Here is a 14,747-nt window from a genome sequence, read left to right as displayed (position 1 = left end):
ATGATGTCAAAAGGAGGTCAGTCAGTGGGCTCACTCTAGAGGAGCTGGGCTCAGTCTGTAAATGAGGAGGGAGAGAGGGCTGCAGTGTCAAGCCATGGTCTCTGAGGCTGAGACATGAGCTGCTCCTATCTGTTTGGAAATATATAAGAAAAAGGAGATAACAAAATATGCAATTATCTTACAAGCAAACTTCAAAATTCAGAAAAAAAAACATAATGACGATGTGTAGACATGTATTTGATGCAATATGTGGTTAAACCTCTCTGGGCTTCTCTTAGTAGGCATTGCAACATGTAATATTTCCAAACATCATGTTGGTGTAACTAGATCAAAGCATTATCAAGGAAATAAGTGTTGCAGAATTGGCTTTTTCTTTCATCCAACGGTGAACAAAGGAGAATGAAGACATTTCATCCATTTTGTTCCTCCACTTTGCCTGTACCATCTTACCTCTGCTGGACTTGTATCTGCTTCCTATCTCCTTAAACCCAGGACCCATCTTTGTTGAATGGGAGAGTGACTCTGCACCACGCCAAAGCTGGAGCTGTCTTAGCCAGACAGGGAGACCAGGTACTGTAAACAAGACATACAGGACCCCTTTGACCCTTTAATAACTGTCCCCCTTTAGCTATATACTGCCCTACAATGGCAGAGTGCAGTAACTACAGAAACAGTGAAGTTGAGAAAAAAGGGTTTAAAGTTTTCACTGTATAACAGATAGATGGTTTTAATTAGGGTTTTATGGCTTTTTAGGCTCATTGTTTTACCCACAGACATCCGTGCTATAGAATCTATGTAGTATACTTAATGCAGATACTGCACTCTGCTTTTGAGAGCGTAATAATTGAGGTAAGATATTACCAAGAAGTGTAGTTTCTGTGTATGCTTAGGTTTTTCTTAATAGTAAATTTTGTAATTCATTCACTTGAGCAAAATCTGAATGTGTCAGATAATACAACAAAGTTATTTTCCTCCTCTGTTTTTGCTTTCTCTATCTCTTCCCCTTTTAACTTCTCAAGGACGTGAGTCTGCACTTTGTCCTGTCTGGTTGTCTGCATGTCTACCAGCGGATGATCAACAAGCAGGAAGCTGTCTGCTTGTTTGTGACCCACCCAGGGGAGATGGTTGGCCAACTCGCTGTTCTTACTGGAGAACCCCTGATCTTCACCATCAAGGCCGTCCGAGACTGTACTTACCTCAAGATCTCAAAGTCGGATTTCTACGAGTAAGTCGATTGTCTTTAATGTGGACAAGCCAGACTGACAAGTATTTATATTTAAGCAGGCATACAACCGAGTCTAACATTACACATGAGCTCTCATCAAGAAAGCAACAAATATTCCACTGCGTGTCCTACAGTGCAATTACACATTCAAGCAATCTTTGACATTTGAATTTCCAGTTGATGCTTTCTGTACAGACTGATGGATCTTCCATTCAGTTTTGCAATAAAACATCTACTTATAAGTATTGCATATCCAGTATTTGTCATATCTGTGCCTGTGCTGTGTGTTGCCACCTGCAGGATCATGAGGGAACAGCCCAGTGTGGTGCTGAGTGCAGCCCACACAGTGGCCATCCGCATGTCCCCATTTGTCAGGCAGATGGATTTTGCTATTGACTGGATGGCTGTGGAGGCTGGCAGAGCCCTCTATAGGTACTCTACTTATGATTTTTTTTTTTAAAGATGTAGAGACATTTTGCTTCTTTTTGCAAATTATACTTGCCATCACAATATTGTTCATTTACAGTTAATTTGTAACAGTAGCTGTGATGTTTTTCCCTTCATATCTATAGACAGGACGATCAGTCAGACTGCACCTATATTGTTCTGAATGGACGTCTGCGTTCAGTCATCCGCAAGGCAAATGGCAAGAAAGAACTAGTTGGGGAATATGGCAGAGGAGACCTCATTGGTGTGGTGAGAACAGGGCCGTTTCCCTCTCTGTCCTAATCTCATTCTGACTGAGTGTAAAATAAACCTCAGCTATGAAAATGAAATGGAGATGAAAGTTATCGAGTTGCTATTGAGTGGCTTATAGTCTCAGAGCTTGATGAATTACTGTTGCAAGTAGTGCAGTCTTTGTTTCTAAATTGGTCATAATGCAATATGAGTGGGTTTTCTACATTTAGACAGTTTGGTTAAGGTTTAATTTCTTTAATACTAAATTAGTTGAAACAAATACATTTTGTATTTCATTATCTTTTGATATAATTGTGCATAGTTGTTAATAAAATGACACACTCAATCATCTTGCTTTAAATATTGATCACTATTCATCTTTATTGCCATTTCACACAAGAAGTAATGATTTTGCTATCTTTACTTTTTTGAGTTCTACAAACCCCTATATGTTGTGTGTAGGTGGAGGCTTTGACCAGGCAGCCAAGAGCCACCACTGTCCATGCTGTGAGAGACACAGAGCTGGTCAAACTGCCAGAGGGAACACTCAACAACATCAAAAGACGATACCCACAGGTCAATGATTTCATCAGTGAAACCCTTTAGTCTGGTTGAGGTGTCATGTTCAAATGAAATAATACGGATGCTTGTTTTCTCTGTTTAGGTGGTGACGAGGTTGATCCACTTGTTAGGCCAGAAGATTCTAGGCAACTTGCAGCAAGGTCGCGGACCATTCTCAGGTGAGGTGATGAGGAGGATCTCTTAATTTGCACACAAACGTCCCCATGTCTTTGTTAGTTCAGCCTAATGCCTTTCTCACTTACTCTATTTACACACTGTGCCCCTGTCTTCCAGGCTCAGCCCTGAGTCTGCCCAGTATGACAACTAGTGCTGATGTAACCAACCCTGCCAGCAACCTCTCCACTGTGGCTGTGCTGCCTGTATGTGATGAGGTGCCAATCAATGCGTTCAACTTGGAGCTCAGCCATGCCCTCAGTGCCATTGGTAGGCCCACAAATCTTTTATTTTGTCCAAAACAGCCCTCAGCCCTGGTTATAACAAAAGTATAACATTACATCAAACCTGATCTGTACCCCTGTATTGCAGGTTAAATGAAACACTCCTAGTATGTTAAAGTAAAACAGACTGCCATACACAAGTGTAACTTTTACATTCCTAACAGTTTTTTTGTATTCATATATTTTACACTGCCCCTGTTGGACACTTGCAGGGCCCACTCTGCTATTAACCAGTGACATAATCAGAGAGCGACTGGGTGCTTCTGCTTTGGACAGGTGAGTCTGACAATCAGAGAATCATCTCAGTTCTCATTCTTATCAAGCATCATCATAAAGGTTTCCCAGCTGTAACCATTATTTTTTCCCTTTTCAGTTTGTTTCTATTCATCATTATAATTTCCACTCAATCTATCTCTACCTCATCAACTTCTCAGTCACTGTGTTTGTATACTTTGGTGACTTAAAAGGCTATTCAGTACCCTCATCTCTGCTGTCCTCTCTATCCATCAGTATCCATGAGTACCGTCTGTCCGGCTGGCTGGCACAGCAGGAGGACATCAATCGGATTGTCCTGTATCAGACTGACAACAGCATGACCCCGTGGACTCAGCGCTGCATCCGCCAGGCTGACTGCATCCTCATTGTTGGCCTAGGGGACCAGGAACCTACCTTGGGAGAGGTGTGTGTGTGTATGTGTGTGTGTATAAGTGTGTGTATAAGGAATGTGAAAGGGAGGAACATGACAGTAACAACTGACCTTCAAGATACCAATACAGTACATTTACTGTCCTTGTCTCTCTTCTTATTCTTCTCTTGTCCTCTAGTTGGAGCAGATGCTGGAGAACACAGCAGTCCGGGCTCTGAAGCAGCTGGTCCTTCTGCACAGAGAGGATGGGCCAGGCCCCTCCAGGACGGTTGAGTGGCTCAACATGCGTAGTTGGTGCTCTGGGCATCTGCACCTCAAGTGTCCTCGCAGGGTCTTCTCTAGACGCAGTCCCAGCAAACTGGTATTAAGCAAACTCTACTGTCATTTGTAGCTGTTTTAAAACTAAGAGTGCAGTCATGAAAGAATGGTCTGGTAAATCAATGGCACTTCAACTTAAATACTGTGCAAGAACACTAGTCTTATGTTGATAGATGTTAATGGAAAGTTTATTCTCTTATGGTATTTTCATTTGTATTTTCTATGTTTCCACAGAGGGAGGTGTATGAAAAGGTGTTTGAGAAAACAGCAGACAGGCACAGTGATTTCTCTCGGCTGGCCCGAGTCCTGACTGGAAACAGCATCGCCCTGGTGCTGGGAGGAGGTGGAGCTAGGTGAGAACAGTTCACTAGAACTAGCCGTACAGTCATTTAGAGAAAAGTTTGTGTTTAGGGTTTAGCATTTTAAAATGTAGTATTAGCAATGCTTGCTAAACACCCATCATGAATATTATATAATTCCTCAGCAGCTCTAAACTCCCCTTCAGTTACCATTTTGAAAGATAATACAGGGGCAGATTTCTAATGTGTAAATACACCCGTCTCTTTACCCAAATATACAAAGTGAAGCTGCAATTGAAAAGCATGCCCATTTCAGTAACATAATTCAACTAAATAACATGAAAATGTAATCTTTCATACAAAAGGACCATCTTACATAATTCTTTTACCTCTCAGTACCACGTGCAGTTTGTGGCATATGAAGTCATCTATTGCACCTGCTTGGGAGTCTTAACATGTTTGTTTTCCCTCGTGCAGAGGCTGCTCCCATGTGGGTGTGATCAAAGCCATGGAGGAAGCGGGGATTCCTATTGACATAGTGGGTGGGACCTCAATTGGCTCATTCATTGGTGCACTGTACGCTGAGGAGAGGAGTGCTGTCAGAACCAAACAGAGAGCTAGAGAGTGGTCAAAGGTACAGCACACATCTCTAGCGATTGTTCATTGGTCATTTCAATCTTGCTCATATGTATAGGGTTCGTTCCTAAAATGAAAACAGTAACAACAAAACCCTTATGGTATGATTCAAAAAAAGAATTAGTAATAGGACTATTTCCCAATTTCTCTGTTTTTTTTATTATTAGGCCATGAACTCAGTTTTTAAAACAGTCCTGGACCTGACTTATCCCATCACCTCCATGTTCTCCGGCTCTGCCTTCAACACCAGCATCTATAAAGTGTTCCAGGACAAGCAAGCTGAGGTGAGAGGCTGTGCTACAAAATCATGTTTCAAGTTCACAAAGAATTTATTTACCAAAGGAGTAAGGCCTGTCAGAAGTCACTGTAAAAATAATAATGAGGTATGACACTGACATAATTTTTGTCCTCAGGACCTGTGGCTGCCATACTTCAACGTCACTACTGATATCACAGCCTCAGCCATGCGTGTTCATCAGGATGGTGAGTGACAGCTGAGCTGACTGCAGGGGCCGACACCCCTCTCTATGATAATACTATTTTGATAAAAAGCTTTAAACAAGCTCAAGTCAGTACTTTAATAGTACTTTTAGTACAGTACATTTGCCAAGATTATTTGACAGCTATAGCACACATACGTACATACACAATAAAGGGCATGAGTAATTGTTTAAGTCTTTCTCAACATTTAACACAACTCAATCCAATAATACTGCTCTGAATGACAGAGAACTAATGTGTGAAATTGGCATTATCATGAATACATGCTTCAAAGGTAGTTAAACAGTGAGTAATGCTTGCAGCAGTCAGTCAGAAGTAAAATGGCACAATGACTAAAACTGTTACCTATGTGAATATATTGGCATGTCATTGCATCAGCCCTCAGAAGTTTCTTGAGGCACTGTAATGTCTCTTATTCTTTATATAACAAGTCTATAAATATTGTATTGGTAGGCACTTGGGGCAATACACAAAAATGTAACTGGCTTTTGCATCGTCTAGAGTAGCTAGACTCCATGCCTTCAGATTTATGGTTTAAGGCTAAATTGAATGTGTTCTCAAACTGTTGTTGAATAGTTGAATAGTGTCCACACCAGCTGGAGAACCCTGTGAGTCGTGCTGGAAGTAAACAACTTGAAGTTCCACAAAAACAAGGAATAAAATTTTATGGATATACGCTTAAAACAAGAGACCGTTAATTGCAGCCATTCACGTGACATTACTGATGACTTGCAAACAAGAGTATGTCAGGGAACAGTCAAAAAGGACCAAAAAAACATTTGAATGGCCTGCCTGCATACATCGCAGCCATCAAGGCCAAACGCATTGCTTGACTTTACTCGCAGACCACCTATTTTAGCTTCACAAACATGCTTAGTATGCTGCAGCCTAGGGCTTAGAAGGACACTTCAATAGATAAGAAAACACTGTGTAGATGTTTCTGTGCTTGTGTCTGTATTTGCTGATGGTTAAATGTGTTCTGTTTGACCTGCATAAAAAATGCACCATCACTAACATTAGCTAAAGTAGCTCTGTGTAGTCTGAAATGACCCCCCATGAACCCCACAAATCTAGCGTGCCATTTTAAAAGCAATTTAACTTTATACCGTACTCAGTGTAATGCAACCATGTAATTTACAATGTTGTGCATCAAATTAAGACATTGCTAGTTTCATTGTAAAGTTTTCAATTATTATAATTCAGGGTGATTACTGGATTTGAGGGGTTTATGGGTTTGCAGGCCTGAGTCCTGAAGTTAAACACTGAATGCTTATGTTTGCATCTTGGCATGTGTATGAACTAACTGCAGGAGCAAAGCCTCTTTCTCTCTCAGTTTCATTGTTCCCATCATCTGCCTCTTTTACTTTTGCTGCACTTCTTTCTTTCTTTCTTTCTTTCTTTCTTTCTTGCAAAAGATCTTTCTGACTGTGTCTATATCTTGATTTTTCTCTCTCTCTCTCTCTTAAACTTCTTTTCTTCTTCTTCCATTTGACTTCTTCCTTTTCACATGCTAAATTAAGTTGAAGCTTATCCATTGTTTTTTTTTTTTTTCATCACATTTTTGTCTAAAACTCTCCCTAGATATATCTGTTACATCAGGTCTTTCTTCACATGGAGAGACATAGCATAGACAAAATAACCCGTGTAGTCACTGACCCCAAAATGCTGACTCCCCTCCCATGTCCATGTCAACATGTAGGATCCAGAACACTCCACCCTGCCTTTCCCCTCCTTGCTCTTTAATGACATCCCACGTTGCTTCCCTCACTCCTTCACCTCCACTCTGTGCTTTCTGTAGTTTTTCTGGTGTGATTTTTATCAAACATTGTTAGCGTGGTGCTACTCTGAGTATGTCATTTTGACTACAGCTATTGAAAGAAAAGCGTAATTGTATGCCATTTTGATGAGTGTACAGGTACACAGTGTCACAGGTTTGAATTACATCCTTTGGTTTTATCCACTGGGAAACACTACCAAGAGTGAGATCTGAGAAAACTGGTAGGAAACTAAACAGTAAGCGAAACTCTTTCCTGTAAATCCTTGTCCAGTTTCCCTTGCAGAATTTACTTAAAGACCCCACAGCACTTCTTAAAGTGAAGGTCTCTATCTCTCTCTACCTCTCTCTTTCTTCTTCTTTATCTCTTCCTCTCTCTGTCTCTGCTTGTCTTCCTCTGACCTTGCTTGTTGAGCCAGTCATCTAACAGCGCTAATACTATTTTTAATATTCTTAATCAACACATCAAATGAACCTTGCATCATTATTTTTAGGTTATAAAGCTAATTTACACACATCTGTTGTCATTCATTCAACATATTTGTTATTTATACCATGGATTGTTTTACTTAGCTTGAATTGTTTTAACACAGTCAGAAGATTATACTGCGTTGACATTTTTGTATCTTGCCATTACTCTGAACAAAGTTGTTTATAATTCCTTAATTAGCCTTCAAACAGTTGAATTTAATTGGCTGTGGAGTTGTGCCAGTCCTTTTAGAGCAAATTGGCCTCATACTAGAATTTACTCCATTGGTTAGAAACCATAGGCACAAGTAAGTAATTTTGTTGACATTGTATTCCTCTTCCTCTGTCTTGCTCTTGGCAGCTTCCTGCACTCTTCTTCTCTTTGTTGCGGGCATTTCTTCTCTCTCCCTCCTTTTTCCTCTCTTTCTCTTCGTTCTTCTCCATTTCTCTCTCTGTCATTCTCTCTTTTTCCATCTGTGACGTGGAGTCCGGCCCATATTTGATGTGTTCCTCCTTCTCCATCTCCATTTCCCGACAGGTTGTGTCTGGCGCTATGTTAGAGCCAGCGCCTCCTACACCCCCTATTTACCTCCCCTGTGCGACCCCAAGGATGGCCACTTGCTTGTGGATGGTTGCTATGTTAACAATGTCCCAGGTCAGATTTTAAACACCGGCTCACCAGAACCTCCTCCCCCATCCCTAAGTCGACAGTCAACCTCTTGGCTTCCCTCCTCCTCTTTCTTGTCCTCTCCCTCCCAATTTCTCACTCGTAACTAACCCCACCCTGACCAGGTGGACATTGGGAGCCCATGGTTTGGAAGGAAAGACTAATTCCAATATATATCTTTGGGCTGATGCATTCAGTACCTCATATTTTACCAAATAATGACCAATAGCACATCTTATTCTCTCTCCCACTGGATTTGTAATTCACATACACAACACATTTTCCCCAACTGGCTTATCGCCACCTCTGAATATGACTGCTGATCTTCATTTTCTTATTGGGTGTGAGGTTTTGCCCATGCATGTCAGGACATCTATGGGTCATAGAGAGGTGCATGATGGTCTGGCTTTTTAAGGCCCTCTGTGTTTGCTAAAAATTTCCCTTCTTGTTTATAAAGTTCTGGATGTGGCTTGTAAACACTGATGTCTTCATGCACCACTGTACTTGCTTATTGTGATACATCTTTACGAAAGGGCAGTTGGTTACTAACTTGCAGGTAGCTCAGCCAATCAGACTTGACCGGTTTGGATTTTCATTGTGAGATCAGGTATAGATTTGATAAGGTGCATATACTGTATGTTTTGGGTGATAGTTCTGCCTAACAGGAGAGAGTGAAGGGCTGCACCATGTCAACATCACATCACATCTGTCTTTTGTTGTTGTCGTGGATCATAGCGCGTTTCGGTGGGCCAAAATGTCTCTCTCCTTTGGACTGAACTGCAGCTTGTTTCCCATGTTCCCTTCTGTTTCATTTCAATCATCTCTACCTAAAGGAACATGTTCAGTCTCTCCTTTACAGCCCCTGTCCTCTTCCCTGGCTTTGCTTGCTTTTATGTGCATGCCAGTGTTAGACAGTGAGCCTATCTATATATTTCTCATAAATATATATTGATTGCATGTATTACCTTACTGATAACATTTTTTAAGTTATTTTTTGGGGGTATGTGTTCTGGATCCTGCCTGTTTTAGCCCCTTGCACAAACTGAAAGCCCTTAAGTTACATAAATATAGAGTACAGGAATGGAATGTGTAGGTGGTAGTAATTCCTCTAAAATCAGTAAGACAATTCTTCCTCAGCATTTACGTATACTCCACGCACAGTTGCACCCCTTGCTTTTCTCTGCGGTGCTCCTTATCCTTCCAACCCATGCAGTGCCCGGCCTGCTCCTGCCCCCTCCTGGCACTGAGCTTTACTGCAGGACTGAGCAGGCTTGGCGCTTCCCTGCCATGTTCACGGTGACATATCTCCAAACATTGTCACAACAAGCGCTGTTGAGCCTTCTCTTGACATATTGACATTATATTCTACAACTGAAGCTCTGTTTATAATGAGCAGTCTCAGCTTCAACATACAGTATCTGTGGATCTTGCAGAAACTTGAGAGAATTCTTTGGTTACGTGCTTCAAAATGCTATTGTTGGGACATAGTTTGGAGATTCAAACAGCCTTGGTGCTCTGTGATGGTTGCCATTTACTTTTTTACCTAATGCACAAGTCACACAGGGTCTCTGTGCGAGGTAATGAGGTTTGCAGTGGTGTACAACAGAGTCCAAAGGTGAGCAGAGCCACAGTCCTAGCCTTTGCAGGGATCAGCTACCTTCCTTCAGCCAGCGTCCCACTGGTGTTGGGATTGTGGTCTGTCAACACTAACTTGAAACGTTTAGCAAACAATATTGAGCTGTTATCCCCCTCCCCCCCTTCCTCCTCCCTCCTCCCTCCTTCCCTCCCTGGTGTGCCAGGCTCTCTGTGGCGCTATGTGCGGGCGAGCATGACCCTCTCAGGGTACCTGCCGCCACTCTGTGACCCCAAAGATGGCAACTTGCTAATGGACGGTGGCTACATCAACAACCTGCCAGGCAAGTAGAGGTGGTACCCTCCCCCCCCTCCACCAATTTACTGTAGAGTCCTTAATGTCCAACAAACTCCTGTCCCCAAAGGAGGGGGGAGGTGAAGTGAGGGATGTGGATGATTTTTAGGAGGGGTTTTCATCAAGAAAGCAATTTCTATAGGCCGTGTAAGTATATAGTTGTGAGCTCGTCCTAATGCTGGTGGAGGGAAGTCTGGTGTTGCTGAGTTTTCCCCGTCTGAATTTGGAGCTGGTTCAGACCATTAATTAATTCATCTGGTGAGACAAATTAAATTACTTAACCTGAATGGAAAAAAATAATGGTAAAAACTGAGTGAGCTCAGTGAAACCCTGAAATATTCTGTTTTATGAGATGGGGAAAAATCAGCATTCTGAACAAAGACAATATTGCAGTTTTGCAGGTGTATGAAAATGTTAAACATTAAAAGACGAAATACAACATTGAGTAGGGGAATGTGGTATTTGTCTGTCAAACAGCCTGGTGTCAGATAGGTATAGAATAAAAATTGGCAGGAGGGCTTTCTTCTAGTATCACATTTGAACTTTGACACTTCATCAATTTCATTTCATTTTTCAAGTCAAAAGTAGATTTTTAAGATCCCAAGAATTAAAAGCATTAAGTGTAATTCCTAAATTATTTTTGAGGCACAGGACACCAGTCTGCTTTGAGATTAAAGTCTGGTTCCCCTCATGTTGAAATGAGTACTTTTCTGTATGGCTGGGTGATGATTTGATATTAACATTTATCGACCTTCAGCAGAATTATATTTTGATAATATGATTGCATCATTTCTTCAAGTTTCTGCTGTCCAAAGTCATTCAAAAGCAAATTATAATATATGTCTTACCAAAATTAGTTATTGAAGACAAGTTTCATTTACTTGATTTTTGCATACATTTTCCACATTTTGATATATATTTGTGCATATTGGATAATATCCTAATTAATAGTGTGATAATGATTTCAGCCTTATTGCCCAGCCCTACATTTCTCTTTCTTGTGCTGAAATTTACTTTTGTAATCAGTATTTGCCTCCATTTCAACCAGAGGAAAAATTAGTGGAGAAAGAGGAGAGGGGAGCTGTTTTTTTTTTGTCTGTGGACTATTAAGTACATCCTCATTAACTTGAAAGTATTTGAAATTGCACCAGACCAAATTCACACATTCCTGTAATGTTCATACAAAGTTGTATAATAATAAACAATTTTTGGCTTTCATTATGGTGTGCAGACAAAAACTCCCCTGAGTCTGACTGTTTGTAGATAAAGTATTCTGTACTGATGAAACACAGCCATATTTCACAAAGCTCTGGACTGAGCTATTGTAATTCTCTCTTTGGGTTGGGAATCATGTCTCATTATCTACAGAGCGATACATGTTTCAGAAGTTTGTGAAATATGGTGCTTTCTGGGCCCAAAGATTGATCCAATTAAAGGGAGCCTTGTAAAATTAGCATCCTTCATTTCTGAAGTTTATTACTCTGCCTTCTCTTCGAAGAGTTTGTGCTCGATCAGCTGCATTTATAGTTGTTCTTGGCACGGTGGATCAGTGCTTTGGGCTTGTGGGATGTCGTCCCGTTTCTGTCTTTGAATAGGCTCAGCACCACAAAAATGTTCAATGCCCCAAGGCTCTTTTTAACACTTACCAAGTTCAGTGAGAAAGTTTATGACTTCAGGCCCTATGCTTGTTGGCAAAGTATACATCTTTCTTTTTTTTTAAATTGCAGTGCTCTCTGTCACTAATTTGCCATAAATGCTCTGGAATGTGTCTGACAAGTTAAAACACTGATATTTTTGTGGTGCAAGTCTGTTTGAACATTGTGGCTCCTTTTTAAATGAAGGTTTAAAGAAACAGAGATTATCCTGAAACAAGGACTCATTGTCTTACCATCTCTGCTGCTGGATTTTTTTCGTGCTGTGTTTGTACGTCTGTGCATGTGTGTGAATGTTGGTGGATACGTTACGCGTCCAACAGCGGACATTGCGAGGAACATGGGCGCCAGAACTGTCATTGCCATCGACGTTGGAAGCCAAGATGAGACTGACCTCTGTAACTACGGCGACTGCCTGTCTGGCTGGTGGTTGCTGTGGAAACGGATCAATCCTTGGGCAGAGAAAGTAAAGGTACAGAGTGGGTTGGCAGCACAATGCACTTGTAACTCCTGATGACTCAGCAACTTAAAGTATAGAGTGCCACCTTTGAGTCTTTAATGCCTCTGACCAACATGTAGCAGTGATGGTTCTGCTGTGCAATCAGCAGATTGAGCAATATTTCGTATGGTGTCCATTTTGGTCAATTCTGGTATCCTGTGGCCAAAATGTGATTCTCACTCCGCCCACTTCTGCAGGTGCCAGACATGGCAGAGATCCAGTCTCGGCTTGCATACGTGTCTTGTGTGCGGCAGTTAGAGGTGGTGAAGAAGAGTGCCTACTGCGAGTACATCAGACCACCAATCGATCGCTTCAAGACAATGGACTTTGGGAAGTTTGACGAGATCTATGTGAGTGGCCTCCTCAATATTGCCTGATTTTAATTATTTAGGAAAGTGGCGCATTTGCTGTGTGTGAAATCACACCTCACATATATAGTGAACAGTTAATTGAGATTAAGGACACTTTGTAATCATCATTATCTATTGAGGGCACTACATACTGCATAAAATTCCACACATTGATACAATTAGGGCACTCAATAAAAAGAGTCAGGGTAAATGTAGTGCACTATAATGCTCTGCAATTAAACAAAAAAGTATCAAAACTGACATTTAGAACCTCTCACAGACTTGGTAATATGGATAACATGAGCGTAAACACTGAGCATCAGGCTACATCCACACTAATAGTTTTTAGTTTTAAAAGGCGTCACTTTTGCCACGTTTACGCCTGCCGTCCACTACTCCACAGAGTTTTCAAGCACCTACATAAGAGACTTTTGGAAATGCTGCTGGACCAAATTTAGTTAGAAAACTGAGGGGTTGCGCTGTAGTCTGGACTTTTGGAAACTGACACAGACACCTGCCTCGCCCCCTGATTGGTCAGTGATTATTCACAACTACCAGACAGTGGTGAATGCAACATGGATAGCAACCAAAAGTACCACCACCAATTTGTTTAATCACTTGGAGCAAAATCACATTGCCGAATATGAAGAGTGCATGGCTCACAAAAAGAGAGACAGGTAAGCGCCGGAGTATTCGTTCATTAATCATAATCGAGGTAAAAATTTGAAATAGTTGTGATATTGATTGAAGTCATACTGCCCAGCCCTAGTGCACTATATAATAAGTATATACAGTATTTACTCAAAACATGTCTACCCACTCTATTTAAATACACTAATGTTTCTATTTAAACTACCTTGTATCTCAGGATGTGGGCTTCCAGCATGGCAAGTTGGTGTTTACTGGCTGGGCCCGAGGTGACATCATCGAGAACATGCTGAAGGACCACCGTTCAGCCGACTACAATGACAGCAAGAGAACTGACGTGAGAAGAGCACATATACAGACTTACACCATAAATGATGCGGCCGATGTATAACTACATAAATGTTCACCATCAAACTTAATAGCTCCATATATAATACTAATATCTTGCCTTACAGTCCTGCACGTGTCCAGGAGCTGATTTCACTGACCTCGCGGAGATTGTTTCCAGGATAGAGCCAGTCCAGACCTATGTAGCAGCAGATGGTGAGAGATCAGTTCTTTTTGTAGTGGTTAAAATGTTTCTTCTCATGATGTCAGACCGTACCGTACCGTTGTTACTGCTCTCTCCTCCACCTGATGCACAGATGCCCTTCAAGATCATGTTGGATTTAATCAGAGTAATAAATGAGGAGTCATAGTTTTCATCTGGTGTGTTTTATTATGCCTCCGCTCCGATGACAGCCGGGGCTATAGGCATTATTTTTTCAAGTTGTCTGTCTGTCTCGTAACGCCTTAAGGAAATTTCTTCTAATTAGGCGCAAACATTCACTTGGACCAAAGGATGAACTGATTAGATTTTGGTGGTCAAAGGTCAAATTCACAGTGACCTCACAAAACACAGTTTTGGCTTAACTGACACAATTTAACACAAATATCTAATAGGATCAAATGATGATATGATGACAATTTATATTCAAATGGTCAAAGGTGAACTTCACTATAATTATGTTCTGCTGAAACGCTGTAACTCAGGAAAGGAAGATTGAGACCATATTTCCTGCAACGTGGCTGGTTGGTGGAGGCCTACGACCACGAGGCGGTAATTCTAGTTGAAATACAGTAGCAGATGTCCCTGATATTTTATGGATGCTATAGAAACCTGGTGGGCCAGTCACTCTATAAATTTTCACTGTAATATCTCCTCTAAATCTTTCCACTCAGCAGAGGAGTCAGACTGTCTGACAGAGTATGAGGAAGATGGGATGGACACAGTGAGAGAGGAAGAGGGGGAGGAAGAGGAGGAAGAGGCCGAGGACCCTGACGACCACTCCCCTGGAGAGTGGGGGCAGAATGGAATCTTCCAGACTGTAAGCACTCACAATAACAAAACAAGCAAAAAAAAAACAAAAAAACATAAATAATCAGGACCTGCCGAAGAAT

The 14,747-nt window shown here is 41.3% G+C and overlaps 1 protein-coding gene across 2 annotated transcripts in view; it reads left to right on the top strand.

The window, feature by feature from the left end:
* pnpla6 (patatin like phospholipase domain containing 6) overlaps positions 1-14,747 on the top strand; it is a 30,149-nt gene that overhangs the window by 13,030 nt on the left and 2,372 nt on the right. The window contains exons 16-35 of one of the 2 annotated variants that reach the window (XM_022755571.1): positions 493-570; positions 1,020-1,225; positions 1,526-1,657; positions 1,798-1,921; positions 2,366-2,479; positions 2,568-2,643; positions 2,759-2,908; positions 3,135-3,198; positions 3,433-3,601; positions 3,747-3,929; positions 4,121-4,239; positions 4,663-4,819; positions 4,989-5,105; positions 5,235-5,304; positions 10,031-10,147; positions 12,134-12,282; positions 12,507-12,659; positions 13,528-13,644; positions 13,763-13,850; positions 14,532-14,674. In XM_022755571.1, the coding sequence (XP_022611292.1) occupies positions 493-570; positions 1,020-1,225; positions 1,526-1,657; positions 1,798-1,921; positions 2,366-2,479; positions 2,568-2,643; positions 2,759-2,908; positions 3,135-3,198; positions 3,433-3,601; positions 3,747-3,929; positions 4,121-4,239; positions 4,663-4,819; positions 4,989-5,105; positions 5,235-5,304; positions 10,031-10,147; positions 12,134-12,282; positions 12,507-12,659; positions 13,528-13,644; positions 13,763-13,850; positions 14,532-14,674 (2,526 nt within the window). Of the gene's footprint in view, positions 1-492; positions 571-1,019; positions 1,226-1,525; positions 1,658-1,797; positions 1,922-2,365; positions 2,480-2,567; positions 2,644-2,758; positions 2,909-3,134; positions 3,199-3,432; positions 3,602-3,746; positions 3,930-4,120; positions 4,240-4,662; positions 4,820-4,988; positions 5,106-5,234; positions 5,305-10,030; positions 10,148-12,133; positions 12,283-12,506; positions 12,660-13,527; positions 13,645-13,762; positions 13,851-14,528; positions 14,675-14,747 lie in introns of both variants that reach the window. The other variant, XM_022755570.1, reaches the window with a different exon arrangement.

The sequence above is a fragment of the Seriola dumerili genome, unplaced genomic scaffold (genome assembly GCF_002260705.1).
Source record: "Seriola dumerili isolate Sdu_G_001 unplaced genomic scaffold, Sdu_1.0 BDQW01000230.1, whole genome shotgun sequence".
NCBI classification, from domain to species: domain Eukaryota; kingdom Metazoa; phylum Chordata; class Actinopteri; order Carangiformes; family Carangidae; genus Seriola; species Seriola dumerili.
This window is presented reverse-complemented; position numbering and strand designations above follow the sequence as displayed.